Source organism: Porites lutea, chromosome 4 (genome assembly GCF_958299795.1).
Source record: "Porites lutea chromosome 4, jaPorLute2.1, whole genome shotgun sequence".
NCBI classification, from domain to species: domain Eukaryota; kingdom Metazoa; phylum Cnidaria; class Anthozoa; order Scleractinia; family Poritidae; genus Porites; species Porites lutea.
In genome coordinates this window covers 8,498,281-8,513,594 of record NC_133204.1, presented here as the reverse complement: position 1 = coordinate 8,513,594, position 15,314 = coordinate 8,498,281, and the positions used below count along the sequence as shown (strand labels likewise).

General features: G+C 37.9%; 1 protein-coding gene and 1 pseudogene across 1 annotated transcript in view; one reads left to right on the top strand and one right to left on the bottom strand.

Moving 5' to 3' along the window:
- Positions 1 to 1,476: 1,476 nt before the first annotated feature.
- On the bottom strand, positions 1,477 to 3,203 carry LOC140934127 (cathepsin Z pseudogene; annotated as a pseudogene).
- A 6,690-nt stretch (positions 3,204 to 9,893) lies between these two features.
- Positions 9,894 to 15,314, top strand: part of LOC140935676 (uncharacterized) — a 49,807-nt gene continuing 44,386 nt past the window's right edge. Inside the window, exon 1 of the mRNA XM_073385248.1 lies at positions 9,894 to 9,973. Coding sequence (XP_073241349.1) covers positions 9,895 to 9,973 — 79 coding nt within the window. The 5' untranslated portion in view covers position 9,894. The remainder of the gene's footprint in view (positions 9,974 to 15,314) is intronic.

Here is a 15,314-nt window from a genome sequence, read left to right as displayed (position 1 = left end):
TCGATCTCTAATCATCCACTTTCTTAAATCCAAGATGCAATCACATATAGCCTTTACCGCACTAGCGTCATCACCCTGCACGTCTGGACTGAACGCCAAGTACAGCTGCGTGTCATTAATGTTGGCGTAAGAGTGCACGCTTGGCAAGAGTCGACCCACTATATCGAATAGTTCGCTGGTATATACCGTTAACAGAAGCGGGCCAAGGGATGACCCTTGCGGCACCCCTTACGCGAGCGGAAAAGTATCTGACAGCCCTTCATTAACTGAAACACGCTTTGTACGGTCGGAGAGGTACGATGTAAACCAATTGAGTGCCTGGTCAGTCACACCAAGTCTTGACCTTAACCGATCCAGTAAGATGTCGTGGCGTACAGTATCGAAAGCTGCGCTGAGATCTAAAAGAACCAGCAAGATCACCTTCTGCGCATCCATATTCAATAAGATATCGTTCTTCACTTTTAAAAGCGCTGATTCAGTACTATCGTGTTTCTTGCATGTAAGCCGACTGTGGGACGACTGTAGCTGATCAATCAATTGATCAGCAGCTGCTCTTTCAGATAACTTAGAGACATACGGGAGATTGCTTACTGGGCGAAAGTTTTTGTATACGTAATGTGAAAGCCAGACTTCTTTAACGTGGGTAATACGAGTGCCTACCTCCATTCCTCTGCGAACTGACCAGATTCATACGACATGTTGATCATACAGGTGATTATCGGTAACAGCACATCAAGAACCTGTAGAACCACAGATGCAGGTGCAGGATCTAAAGGACAAGATTTATTGGCTGCCTTTCCAATAATCAAAGAAACTTGGTCTTGTGTCAAGGTCTTGAAGTTTGGGAACTCTGCACATTCGTGCGGATCAGGATAGAAGGCAATGTGCGTAGAAAGCAATGGCGAGGAGGCCTAAGGAAACTTTATAGCTTTTGTTAAAAATAGATGCCTTAAGTGCTTTTTTTAAAAGAAGAAAGGGCCAGGGGGAGAAGGGGGTGGGGGGGGGGGGTGGGGAAGAGTTGACGATGTTGGTGTTTAAGATGTTATAAAATTTAGGTCCTTGATAAATAACGGAAAAGTGTTTGATTCGAGTGCGACAGAAAAGCTTTGCTCGCAGGTTGTCACATAGCGTTCAATCATGCCCCCTAAATCCTGCTAGCAAGTTACCAATGACACCGTAACGAACATTCTTTGGAAACAAACCCGGCCATAAGTCATTTACTTCTTTGAAAAAAGTACAAGCACTTAAACAAACAGGTCATTTATACACTTTGAGCTTAATATTTTATTAAGGAAACTCTACAATTTACATGCTTATGAGATTTGAACAGTGAGATACCAAAGTATAACTAAAAAATGCTGCTTAACTTTTTTTTTTTTTTTCTAAAATATGCCTCTAAATATTCTGCAAAAATGATCGATCGTTTTTGTTAGAAAAAAAAAAAGCTTGGAAAATTCGTTATCATCATTCGTTATTTTAGTCTTCTTCCACTGTAGGCACAGCAAATGCGCAATCCTGTTCAATTGCCAGGTTGTAATCGTCTCCCTTTCCATCTTTGTATCTACTGGTTACGATCCTCAGCCAACCTTCTCCCCCCCACGGGACACGCCAGGAGTTGCGCACAATCCAGTACTCTGTTCCATTCTCCACACCACAGCTAGCAACAGATGCAATGTGGTTGATCATAGGGGAACGGTTATATTCAGTGTAGATACCTGCTTCGTATGCCTCGAGTTTCGAAGTGGCCATTATGCCACTTGCAATAGGACCCCTGGCATAGATTTCGGCCATCATTTTATCACGTCCACTAACTTTACCTGCAAGACAATATAGGACGGATTCTTGAAACTAAAATAACAGAAATGCTAGCTTTAGTAGCCCTTTAAGCCAAAAGTAATAAAAAAATTAATAAGCTTCCCCCCAACTTAACACCCCTCCAAGCTGAATATCATACCATATACAATACATGAGCAGTATTAAACATGTACAATTTGAGGTCAGACACATCTGAAAACATAGCCTTACCCTGCCAGCAGAGGTTTCTCTCTTGCATGGCTTCTACTGTTTATGAAGTCATTCACGTGGCTTGTCTGTTGGGTAGATGGCGAATGACTAAGTAAATGCTAAAAGCCATGCAAGAGAGAAACCTCTATTCGCAGGGAAACATAGCCTTGCCAGGCTCTCAGATGCATAGGAAGGTTATGAAAAACTGACGTGTGATTTGTGCATCATTATCGAACCAGTAACTGCACATGACTATCTTATAGCCTGGAGCAGGGTAATACTATCAGTATGTTGAAGCCTGCAACTGATAAAGAAATGTATCTGCAGCACACACTTAACTTTCCCTGTTTACTAGTAATGTGAAGAATGTACTATGTGCCCCTTTTTCAAATAACTACCCCACTCTGACATAACTCTAAGGTCTGCTGTTTTTCAAACTATCATGTTGTTGGACTTTGCCTTCCTCACCAACTCTTTTACACTAAAAGATTTGTTGATTGGGGTAACTTGGAAATTGCCTATTTCAACTGACATGCACAGGGCTGTCACCAAGATTTCAAGGTAGTTTGGTATAGGCAGGGTATAGGCGGGGTATAAGCGGGTAATTAACCAACTATGAAGCTCTTTTGGTACCTTATTAGTACTTAATTTCGCGCATTTTGGCGAGAGAGAATTTCGCGGGGTTTTATTTTCGCGATTTTTACACGCAAATATGAAAAAAAGGGCATTAAATTTCGCGATTTAAGCGTTCTCAACTTAATTTTATTTTTAAAAGAGTCTGAAAGTTTCCGAATTTCTAGATAACCTGGAAAATCAATGTGAAAGCTTGACTGGTGTTATTTCACTAACTAAAGGTACAAAACGGAGCTTACAAGTAAAACCAGTTAACACGTTATATTTTCGATACATCACCATGTATATGTTGTTGCTATTACAAGTTAAGAATTTTTTTTTCTGTGATTTGAATTTTCTACATGAGCATTAAAATAATTTCACGACTTATTTTCGCGGGTCTTTATTTTCGTGATTTTTTCCCACAAGCTGCCAAGCCCACCACTCGCTTCCGAACACGCCCTAATTTCCTGTCCCCTCTGCAAAAAGGCCAGACGCGGAAACTACCCCCACTACCAAAGCGAGTGCACGTATCTACCTGACACTGATCGATAGTTCATCGCAAAAGCTAGGCAGATCGTGGGCATTCTCGATTGTGATGAGTCGGATCCTGAGGAAGAACTACAGGAATACCAACCTGCGCCTACTGGAAACCAACCCACCCCCAGTGCATTGAGAATCCGGGTACGCTAGTCTCCCTATCTGGACACATATCGTCACAACAGTTATGTGCACTATTTGTATACAGTCCAGTAGCTTTTTTAAGTTCTAAACGCTTGGTAGCATCAGATCTTCACTAATTAGACAGCGCCATAGACGAACCGAACGTATACATAGAATGGAAACTCAGGAGTCCTGAGCCTGACCAGAATATCAGAGCTAAAATTAATTATTGAGGCTGCCAGTAGACAGTGATACGTTAGGGAGGGTTTCGGCGATTTTTATACTGACGCTTACAAAAAGAGATTTAAGTGTCCTTATTAAGCGGGTTAAAATGTAAGGGCTTTGTCCAGGGTCAAAGAAAGCTGTCCGTAATAAGGAAGCGGATGTCCGCAAAACGGGGCTCGAATTTATAGCCACAGGACCCTGTAAAACGTACCGAGCTAAAAGCTTGGTCTGCCTGTGGCCATGCGTGGTTGGTCCCATTGAGTAGACAACCACTCAGCTAATCATGTTCTAGTCCATTAGAATAGGCTGAGGAATCATCCAGTCAGCACCTGCTTATCATTCCATTATTTATTAGAGCATTGTCTACAACAATGGTTTTTTTTTAACCTCAATTTAAGAGATATTATTTGCGGTTTATTAAGTTCGGTTGTGAAAGGGTTAACTACGCTGTTGTAAAAACAGTAGCATAGAAGAAAATAATTAAAATTTGCTAACTTATCTTTGAATAATAAATCCTATTTTTTAAAAATTTACCCAATTTACCCGGCGACAATGGCCCATCCGGCTAGTCCCTAATATTTTGAAACAGAGTTGTTATTAATAGATCATTAAAGCCTTTCAACATTAATTTATGCCAAATTTTGTTTACCACGAACGGTGTAAGAATCTAAAGACGGTGTTAATGAGAGCACAGTTAACGCTAGAAGAGGTACATCTTCAATAGATCTGGAATTGTCTTTGTTTGTGCATATGCATGTGTTAACTGTGAAATATCAGTAAAATGTTTCCAACGATTGTTAAATTATGTCATCAACAAAAAGAATAATTTAAGTTTTGACGTTAATGTTAAAATGCGACAGGTGGTATGAAACTGTTTACCGGTATAGTATAAGTTACATCCCCGTTGTAGCTTAACCGCACTTAATGCACTCGACTTTTCAGGAGAGTTGCGTTCCGCGAACAAGGCAGCGATCATGGGTGTTGTTCTTCACTACAGTATTTTCTTTATGCTGTACATGCATTCTTTAAGAATTTGCCTCGGCTGTTTGGATGGTAAGTTCTTCTCTTCCCGTCTTGTTGTTTCTATCATATTTCTCGCTATTTTCAAAAATTGGATGACAAAATAGTGAGAAATACATTTATCTCTTGAAAAAAGATATAATTGGCTACTAGTAGACTGACTTTAAAAATTGGAAACAAGAGTAGCTGCAAAATATTCTGCTCTAATGTATTGCCCATAAATATGACTTTTCTACGGCTTAAGTTTAATATCTCTTCTTTACTGTTAACAGACATATGCAAAAAAGTCACTTCACATGCAAAAAGTTCCGCAAAATTAAATTCCGTGGTTGCAAAATTGTTTAAGGCTCGTAGAACTCCAAGGACTGTACCTTTCCCACATATAAAAAACCAAATTTATTAGCAACGAGTAAAGAAGACGCAAAAAGTTCTAAACAAGCGTTTTCGAAACTCTCTGAATGATAAATTTTAGTTGGAGACCGGCTTTTTTCACTGTTAACCTCTTTTACATTTACTAGCGATTAACCACATCTTTGTGGGCTCTGTTTGTTTATTTAGCCTGTTACGTCTGGTCAACGGCAAAATGATTGCTCTACAAGAATCTAGCTGTAGAAAAGAAAACAGAATCTGGCTATTATTAGCGAGAAAATAAAAACAATAAAAAAGGCTGCTAACAATGTCAGCGTGCGAGGATCGTTTAGTCCCTTTTTATTTCTTTTCGTTTCTAAAAAAGGCACTTCTTATTTGAGTGTCAATGTATTTAGCACGAAACTGCTTATTGGGGACAGTATATTTTTACGTCTCCTAATGGAGACGGGACCGCCATTTTACGTGGTCATCCGAGCCACGGAAACGTCTCGCCGCTTGCAGTACAAAGGGAGTACCTTCATTTCCCAGTTATTTTTAAGACCCTGAGTATTGGTTCGGCCCCGGAAACCGAACCCGCGACCTCCCACTCTGCAGTCAAGCGCTCTTGACTACTGACTGAGCTAATCCTGCCGCGGTTAAAGTTCTTGTCAGTTGAACTTTTCACTTCCCCTCTGCAGCTCAAGATTCCTTAGTATCTGTTCTTAATTATCTTTATTTTTACTTTGGACCCCTACCATATTAACACTATGCGTTAATACGACCCTGTTCCCCACTTGACGAATCTTTTTCTGGCTAGAAAATGTCCTGTCATTTCCTTATTCGAAAACCTCGTTCAATATAACCGCCTTTATGAGTATCCCCAGGCGTTACCTTCTTCACATTTGTACCTCGTTAATACGAACAACAGGGAAGTATGACGCAATCAATTTGACAATCCACATCAATTTTATCTTACTGAAAGATGTTACAAGAACATAATTGAGCGTCCGAGTCATATGTGTAAAATCCGGCACGGCAGATTAAATTAGACTGGTGAAATTCTACTTTGTAACATATAGTTTAGAAAGGCTTAAAATAATATGGGTTTTACCACGTTCTCGGATCATGGTTTTAAAGCCTAACGGTCATCGTATTAACGGGAATTTTATTCTACTCAACTGTCCTTGTTCCCTTTGTGGTCAATTTAATATGTTTAAGACGTTCACTGAATGCCTCTTTGGGCGTAAGTCAGTGTTAATTGCAATTGCCATCATAGAAGTTGTGCTTTAAATTCTGAAATTCTTTCTATAGAAGCCATCTATTTCAAGCCATGTTTTATTCTATTTAAAGCAAGAATTTGCTTATTCATTCAATCATGCAGCTGCTAACAGACTGACTTAATGACATGGCAACCCTTAATAAATGCTGAATAAGAGGAAATAAGGGTAAACACATCCTGCTGCACATAATTAACAAGGAGAAAATTGCTAAAAAACCAAGAATTCTGTTTGAATCTTTATAAAGATTCAATTAAAAAAAAAAAAAAAAACACAACAACAACAGCAACAACAAAAGAATTCTGTTGGCATGTCAACGGGAAAACATTTCCTGAGCAAACACCGGACGATCACACTGTTGGCTCTTTTCATAAAAATTGAAACTTTCCATGGATTTGTTATTGTCCTTAAGGCAGAGCAGAACCTGAAATGGTTTTCCCCATTTTATGCGCCGGATTTATTTTAGCTGTGTCTTCTATTCCAATACCGGAATGTTGCTATATTGTTCAATTATAAAGTTGCCAGCGGACTCAATGAACAACATGGAAACCTATTTAAAAGTTAAATAACAGGAGACAAATGTGGGAAAATTTTTAAGAAATATAAAATTGAGTTTCGATGTTGTCACTGCGGTTTAACCCTTAGATTATAAACTCGTTAACAAGTAGGAAGTTGCTAAGAAACAAAGAATTCTGTTATTTGTGTGACTAGGGAAAAATATTTTCACAATAAACACGACAGTTTACCACTATTTAAGACAGATGGGAATAGCATCTTCCTGTTTTCCGCCTTTTCATTTGGCTTTTACAAATTTTAAAACGAATTATCGTATGTTTTCCTTAAAAAAAGGGACATTTGATCCGCATAATACGAATGCTGCGTTTTTACGGGACAGCTTTCTTTGTCCCTGGACAAAGCCGTTCCATTTTAACACCCATAATAGTATACGGACACCCGTTAATGCGGACAACGTTTACTTTTTTCTACTCCAACAGCCATAAGCTCCTGACTCCAATCAATAGATTCACAGACCGGAGGAAGCTATCCTCGATAATATATTATATAACACTTTGTTATCAACCAGCTGTGCGCTGTATTAATCCTTGCCTCTGACGAAGTTATCCTCGGATGTCAGCATTTCAATGTTTATAATGCTACGGTAGACGGGATAAGATGAAGTGGAGACGTCATTTGCTGACTTTTTAAAGTAATAAATGAGTTTAATACACAGAGAACTGTTTTTGATTAAGTACTGAGCGCAAACCAGAAGGACGTAGTCTGCGTTGAAACTAGAAATAGCAATTGTATAGTGTACATCCGGAACTTAACTTTCCTAGCGCGGGAAGTCTGGAGTCATGTGACTTGACGGGGCCAGTGTGTTTTGTAGTGTAGTGGTGATGAGCTATGTAGTGGTCGTGTTTACTAGACTATATGGCCTCGGTGGCCCGTTAGAAATATGTGTGGTTTTTTTTAAGTATTTCTTTAGTATTTCAGTTGTTCACCAAGAGAAGTTTGTTTGTTTACTTAAATAACATGACACGTTAAAAATTTTTTCTAAGGACACTTTCTGTAGTAACAGGGTTCGACTGTATCTACTTCAGTTTATATTTGGCTTTGGAAAAGAGTCGCGTAAATACAACTATGGTGGGTGTTGCTCTTAAAGTAACTCTAAACGATCCCATAAATCTGCAACAATGTTTAAAGTTATCCACTGTTCCCATTTTCTGAAAGCAAAAGATTGTCGGCTATCATGCTTCCATCTAGTACAGTTATGAGAATTGACACTTATTTAGAACGGTGACACGACTGCATAAAAAGGTTATAAACCGACGCAAGCAACTAAGCGCGATGTAAAGACTTCCAGTTGAGTCTTCACTAAAAAGTGTCACTTTCAGAAACGCGGGATCTGATTTAGAAATTCGCGCAGCCTTACTGTGTAGAACTGGTAGCCTAGGAATAAGTTGTCTCATAGCACCATGCCCAAAAAAGGAAAGAGTGCTTGAAGAATGAAATAGTAGTGAAGTCATTTCTATTAAGCCTCGCATTACTGCCTGCTGCGAATTCTTCATTTTAACACAACTTGCCAGGTCCGAGTTCAAATCGTTTTAGATTCAGTTTTTGAAATATTATATGTTTCAAGGCGATATATCAATATAAAACAGAGTCATCAGCATACACGTAACAATAAAGCAAACTCCAGGACATTTGCAAATCATTCACATAGAATATAAACAATAGCAGGTTGTACCATGGGCAACTTCTACAGATACTGTAGCTTGGTTAGGCTGGATATTGTCATTCACGTTTGAAACTGAACCGTTTTAATGTTTTCTCGTTCTTTCCATAGATTTGGGTGTTGATAGCCCTTTCTATGATGTTGCAAAATGGAAACTGACCCAAGATTCCTGTTTATTACCTTTCTTATTTAAGGGTACAACTTAGAATGAAGGGTACAACTCTCGAATTTTTCTAAGTAGAGGGAAAAGGACCCTATTATGGCGATATATAGGTGGTAACGACGGCGTGCATGGGCAGAGTCCTTGAGCAGGTGTGCACTATTTTTATACAGTCCAGTGGCTTTGTTAAAAACGCTTGATAGCATCAGGTCTTCACTAATTACCCAGCGCCACAGACGGACCGAGGTTACACAGGATGTCACTAATTACGTATACATAGAATGAAAACTCAGGGGTTCTGAGCCAAGACCAGAATATCAGAACTAAAATTAATTATTGAGGCTGCAGTAGATAGTCATACGTTAGGGAAGGTTTCGGCGATTTTCATACTGACGCTTACAAAAAAGGATTTAAGTATCCTTATCAAGCGGGTTAAAATGTAAGGGCTTTGTCCAGGAACAAAGAAAGCTGTCCGTAATAACGAAACGTTCGTATTAAGCTGATGTCCGCAAAGCGGGACTCGAATGTATAGCCACAGGACCATGTAAAACGCACCGAGCTAAAAGCTTGGTATGCCTGTGGCAATACATGGTTGGTACCATTGAGTAGACATCCACGGAGCTAATCATGTTCTAGTGCATTAGAAATAGAGTGTGGAATCGTCCAGTCAACACCTGCTTATCTTTTCATTATTTATTAAAACATTATCTATAGCAATGTTTTGTTTTCCACCTCAATTTAAGATTTAATTGAGGTTTACTAAGTTCAGTTGTGAAAGGTTTAACTACTCTGTTCTAAAAACATTTGCGTGGAAAAAAATAATTAAAATTTGCTAACTTATCTTTGAATAATAGATGCTTTTTTTTTTTCAATTTACCCAATTTTTCATATCAAAAAAGTTTCATAGCGAGTCTGAGATAGCCTGGTGACAATGGCCCATCCGGCTAGGCCCTGATATTTTGAAACAGAGAAATTAAAGATCATTAAAACCTTTCAACTTTAATTTATGCCAAATTTTGTTTACCAAAAACGTTGTAGGAATCTAAAGACAGTATTAACGAGAGCACAGTTAACACTAGAAAAGCTACATCTTCAATAGATCTGGAATTGTCTCTGTTTGTGCATATGTATGTATTAACCGTGAAATATCAGTAAAATGTTTCCAACGATTGTTAAACTGTGTCATCAACAAAAAGAATAATTTAAGTTTTGACGTTAATGTTAAAATGCGACAGGTGGTATGGAACTGTTTACATGTATAATATATGTTACAACCCCGTTGTGGCTTAACCGCACTTAATGCACTCGACTTTTCAGGAGAGTTGCGTTTTGCGAACAAGGCAGCGATCATGGGTGTTGTTCTTCACTACAGTATTTTCTTTATGCTGTACATGCATTCTTTAAGAATTTGCTTCGGCTGTTTGGATGGTAAGTTCTTCTCTTTCCGCCTTGTTGTTTCAATCATATTTGGCACGTCAAAATAGTGACAAAAACACATTTATCTCTTGAAAGAAGATAAAAAAAAATTATTAGCTAGACCTACTTTAAACAAGAGTAGCTGCCAAATTTTCTGCTTTAGTATACTGCCTATAATGACTTTTAGTACGGCTTACGGTTAATTTCTCTTCTTTACTAACAGACATATGCAAAAATAGTCACTTCACCTGCAAAAAGTTCCGCAAAATTATTTTTCGTGGTTGCAAAATTGTTTAAGGCTCATAGGACTCCAAGGACCTTACCTTTCCCTAATATAAAGAACCATGTCTTTAGCAACGAGGGGAGAAAACGCAAAAAGTTCTGAACAAGCGTTTTCGAAACTCTCTTAATAACAAATTTTGGTTGGGGACCGGCTTAATTTTTTCACTGTTAACCTCTTTTACAACTACTAGCGATTAACCCCATATTTGTAGGCTTTCTTTGTTTATTTAGTCTGTCGGCTCGCCAGCAAAATGATTGCTCTACAAGAATCTAGTTACAGAAAAGAAAACAGACTGTGGCTATTATTAGCGAGAAAAAAGAATAAATAAAAAAAAGGCTACTAACAATGTCAGTGTGCTAGGAGCTTTTCTAGTCCCTTTTTATTTCTTTTCGTTTCTTGTCACTTCTCTTCGGAAGCCCAAGATTCCTTAGTATCTGTTCTTAATTATCTTTATTTTTACTTTGGACCCATACCATATTTTAAAACACTCTACGTTAATACGACCCTGTACCCCTCTTTTACGTTGACGAATCTTTTTCTGGCTCGAAAATGTCTTGTATTCGAAAACCTCGTTGAATATGACCACCTTTGAGGATCCCCAGACGTTACCTTCTTTACAATTTTAACTCGTTTATGCGAACAACAGCATAAAACAATAATCTCGGGCGGATGGCAATTGAGGGAAGCCAGACGCAATCAAGTTGAAAATCTACATCAATTTTATCTTACTGAACGTTGTTACAAGAACATAATTGAGCGTCCCAGTTATGTGTAAAATCCGGCAGATTGATGGACTGGTGAAATTATCCTTTGTAACATTTATTTTAGAAAGGCTTAGTGTAATATGGGTTGTACCACGTTGATGGGTTTTTAAAGCCCAACGGTCATCGTAATAATGGGAATTTTATTCCACTCAACTGTCCTTGTTTCCTTTTTGGTCAATTTAATATGTTTAAGACGTTCACTGAATGCCTTTTTTCAGAATAAATATAACCGTTCTCATGGACGAAAAACAAGCGAAATACCACGCTAAAGGTTATTTATTTTTGTCCTCTTTGGGCGTGAGTCAGTGTTAATTACCATTCTAGAAATTGTCTTTTGAATTCAGAAATTCTTTCGATATCATGCCATCTATTTTATGTTTTACTCTATTTAATGTAAGAATGTGTTTATTCATTCATTACAATCAATCCATGGAGCTGCTAACAGACTGACTGAATAACATGGCAACCTAATAAATGTTGAATAAGAGGAAATAAGGGTAAACACATCCTGCTGCACATAATTAACAAAGAGAAAAATGCTAAGAAACCAAGAATTCTGTTTGCTTGTCAACGGAAAAACATTTCCTCAGCAAACAACAGACGATTACAATGTTGGCTTTTTTCATACAAATTGAAACTTCCCAAGGATTTGTTATTGTCCTTAAGGCAGAGAAGACCGTGAGAAGGTTTTCCCAATTTTATGCGATTTATTGTAGCTGTGTCGTCTATCCAGTGCCAGAGTTTTGCTATTTTGTTCAATTATAAAGTTGACAGCGGACTCAATAACAACATGGAAACCTATTTAAAAGTTAAATAACAGGAGATAATTGGAAGAAATTTTTTAAGAAATATAAAATTGAGTTTCGATATTGTCACCACGGTTTATTACTTGGATTATAAACTCGTTAACAAGAAGGAAGTTGCTGGGAAACAAAGAATTCTGTTATTTGCGTCATACGAGGAAAATATTTTCACAATAAACACGACAGTTTACCACTATTCAAGACAGGTGGGAATACCATCTACCTGTTTTTCTTTTTTCAGCCTTTTAATTTGCTTTAACTGAAAATGAATTATCGCATGTATTTTCCTAAAAAAGGGGGTTTTCTTTATAGAGCTCGACCAATTGACAGAAAATTGAAATTGACCTAGAGAACTAAGTTAATTCCATCTCCTTTTTGTCATTATTTGATGTATATTGCCGTTTTAAGCCAGTTTGAAGAAATTCCAAGAAAACCCCAGCAAGTTTAATTAACATACATGGTAGTTTCATGATTAATTGTCAGATAAAACATAGCTTGAAGCTAAGGAGTATAACCGAAAATATGGGTCATTACGTTCCATGAACTTCAATCTTGTTTATAAAGGACAGTTGCTTTTAATCGAAGGTCTTTTGCCGCAAAAAAAGGTAAGAATTGGCCACCTTATGAGCTCCTGGAATTGCTAAATGCAATTTTTTTCTTTTTCAATTCAGGTAATTGCCGCGTACTGGCGTTTCCGAGTTATTTCCTAATTGCTGACAAATGTTTGGAGAGTCACACATTCTTAATTGTCCAACATGTCCCGGATAAGGGTCTTTGTGAACTGCTTTGTTACAACAAACCAAACTGTGTCAGTGTTAATTATGAGATACAAAGAGAAAGACGATGTGAACTGAACAATTCAACACACCGAGCGCACGATGCAGACTTTAAAGAGAGGGAAGGCTGCTTATATCATGGAGCAATTGTAAGTTTTTTGTCTTTTCTTTTCTCGTCTTCTTTTTCTTTCATCATCATCATCTTCAAGGCAATCATCATCCCACTGTCGACATCTTCATCATCATCACAATGATCACCATCTTCGTCATCGGAAGGAGCTTAAGCAACGACGATGACACTATAAAACGTCTCTTAAAGAGTGAATTCACGCTGTATCAAAATCTATCGTTCTTATTGCACGTCGTTCAATTGGTCACCAAATGTTGGTGAGTTTTTCTGGAGTCGCATTGTAAAGGACTGTATCTAAGTTAAAAAAATAAATAATAGCAATAAAATAAAGAATCGTTGTCTTGTGATCACGTCCCGGTAGAAAAGGTGAAACTAAGAAGTTCCACGTGGTAGTCGTGCAACGAGGGCAGGGAAATGTACTAAAAACGTGATCTAGGTGCAAAGTTTTTTTTTGCTAATCTCAACCTATTTAACCTATTTGCGTTTTCCTTGCCTTTGACGTTGTCGTTGCTTAAGCTCCCTATTAATAATTATTAGCATGAGGATCGTAATAATTACCATTGTCTTATCATCATCATCATCATCTTGTAGTTTGTAGTTGACGCTATATCAAGACGGTTTAACGTAACTTCTTCTCTTACAATTCAAACCTGATTTTTGTTCTTTCAAAGAGTGCTTGTGATACTCCCCGTTGCCAAAACAACGGTACCTGTCAGTCCGGATTCACAGAGAAAAAATATCGGTGTTTATGCCCTTCTGGTTTCACTGGTGCACAATGTGAACATGGTAAGTTGTTCTTGGAAAAAACTTTCATTTTATGCAAATAATCATATTTTCGTAAATCGTAATCAAGCTCGGGCTTTGTCATTTCCTACGACAGTGTACAAAACGTTTGCGTAGCGAACATTTTAAGGTTTTGCTAGCCCCTCGTTTCAATTGGTCTATTAACTGTCATACAATTTCAAATGCTATTTCCTCAAATTTTTGCTCTTTGTGTTCGTAATCTTATGTGTTTCTTGGTTATTCGAATTGAATAATATTAAAGCTTGTTGTTGAGTAGAAGCAGTTCGTAATTGAAAGCCTTTCTTTAAGAGCATCTCAACTCTAAACCAAGAAAACGTGATATGGCCTGAGCCTTGATTATACCTCTAGGCTCGTTGCTAGGAAGCTCACTTGATTGAGCTCTCGAGGGGGGTGGGAGAGTTCCATATAAAAATGCTCTTCGTAAAATTGGAATTAAACCCCTAAGGGAAACTTACCTAAATAAGATTTTCGAACATAACGGGGCCCATAAGTTGACATACAAAAAACATGAATGTCAAACATCGAACTGTGGATCCAACCATAATAATTTAACAAGTTTATTCGTGAAAGTGAAAAAAAAAAAAAAAGCCAAAGAAAAACAAAATGAAACAAAAACAATAAGTCAATGTCTTAAAAGACAGAGAACGTCTTAACCTTGGATTCGACACCATTTTTTTCGTCTTGCTACTAATACTGTTACTATCTTCTAGTAACCTCATCTTGATTTCATGCACTGTAGATAAAAACGGGGGAAAAGTCTAAAACACACAGTTCAAACTTATTTTTTTGCAATTATTGGTCAATATGATTTCAGACATCAATGAGTGTGAAGGAGGAACTCACAATTGCAGTTCTAATGCGGTTTGTAACAACACCAAAGGATCCTATAACTGCACATGTAAACCAGGATATGAAGGGGACGGATATAATTGCACAGGTATTTTTTTTCGAAATGTAGTCATTTTGCATGCCATCGAAAGCATTGCTGTTTTTATTCTTCCATGATAAGATGCTCTTTATAGCAATTCTTTGCTAGATAGTAGACCATATTACCTCAAAATTTTAAGTGGAAAGGTTAATGCTTAGCACCTTGTATTTTTAATGTAAAGCAAATTTGGAAGTAATGACCTACTTTGGAAATGACGCAATACGATCTAAACGTTATACTAACAATTATTGGTCATAAGAAAAATTAGAATGAAATTTCAGGTCACCATTATCATTGCCAGAAATTAGGGACAAGATGGCGGTTGCGCGTGCGCACCAAGGCCACAATGGCTGCGAATTCGTATAAGAAAATGTATGGAGATAAGGAAATTTTTTCAAATATATCGATTATGAGCTCACGGGTGTTCGGTGCACGACTCGAAACATGTTAAGTGCTGTGCAACCTTCGCATGTGGGTTAAAAATAGCTAATTAGAAGTAGGTTTACTTACTTCCCGAAGTGGCCACTTTTATCTCTCGTTGTACGCTCCATTTCTCCATACATTGTCTTAAAATCTTGCCGAAGTCATGCGAAATACTCGTCGATTAGAGGATAAACCCTTCACTGAAGTAAATTTGCACGACTCGATATCACTTCTGCGATGGAAGATGTTTCCAAAACAGTCTTTAAAAGGACGATTTTTGCACTGGAAAATACTTCCAAAGGCGCATTATTTCCCGCAGTTTTCCATCTGTAGTCCAGTAATGGACGCCATGGTTGCGAATGACTTATTTCGGTCGGACAAAGCTTCACAACTCCAAACCTCACCGAATCGCCATTTTGGTTGTTGCTACCGTGACTCCAGA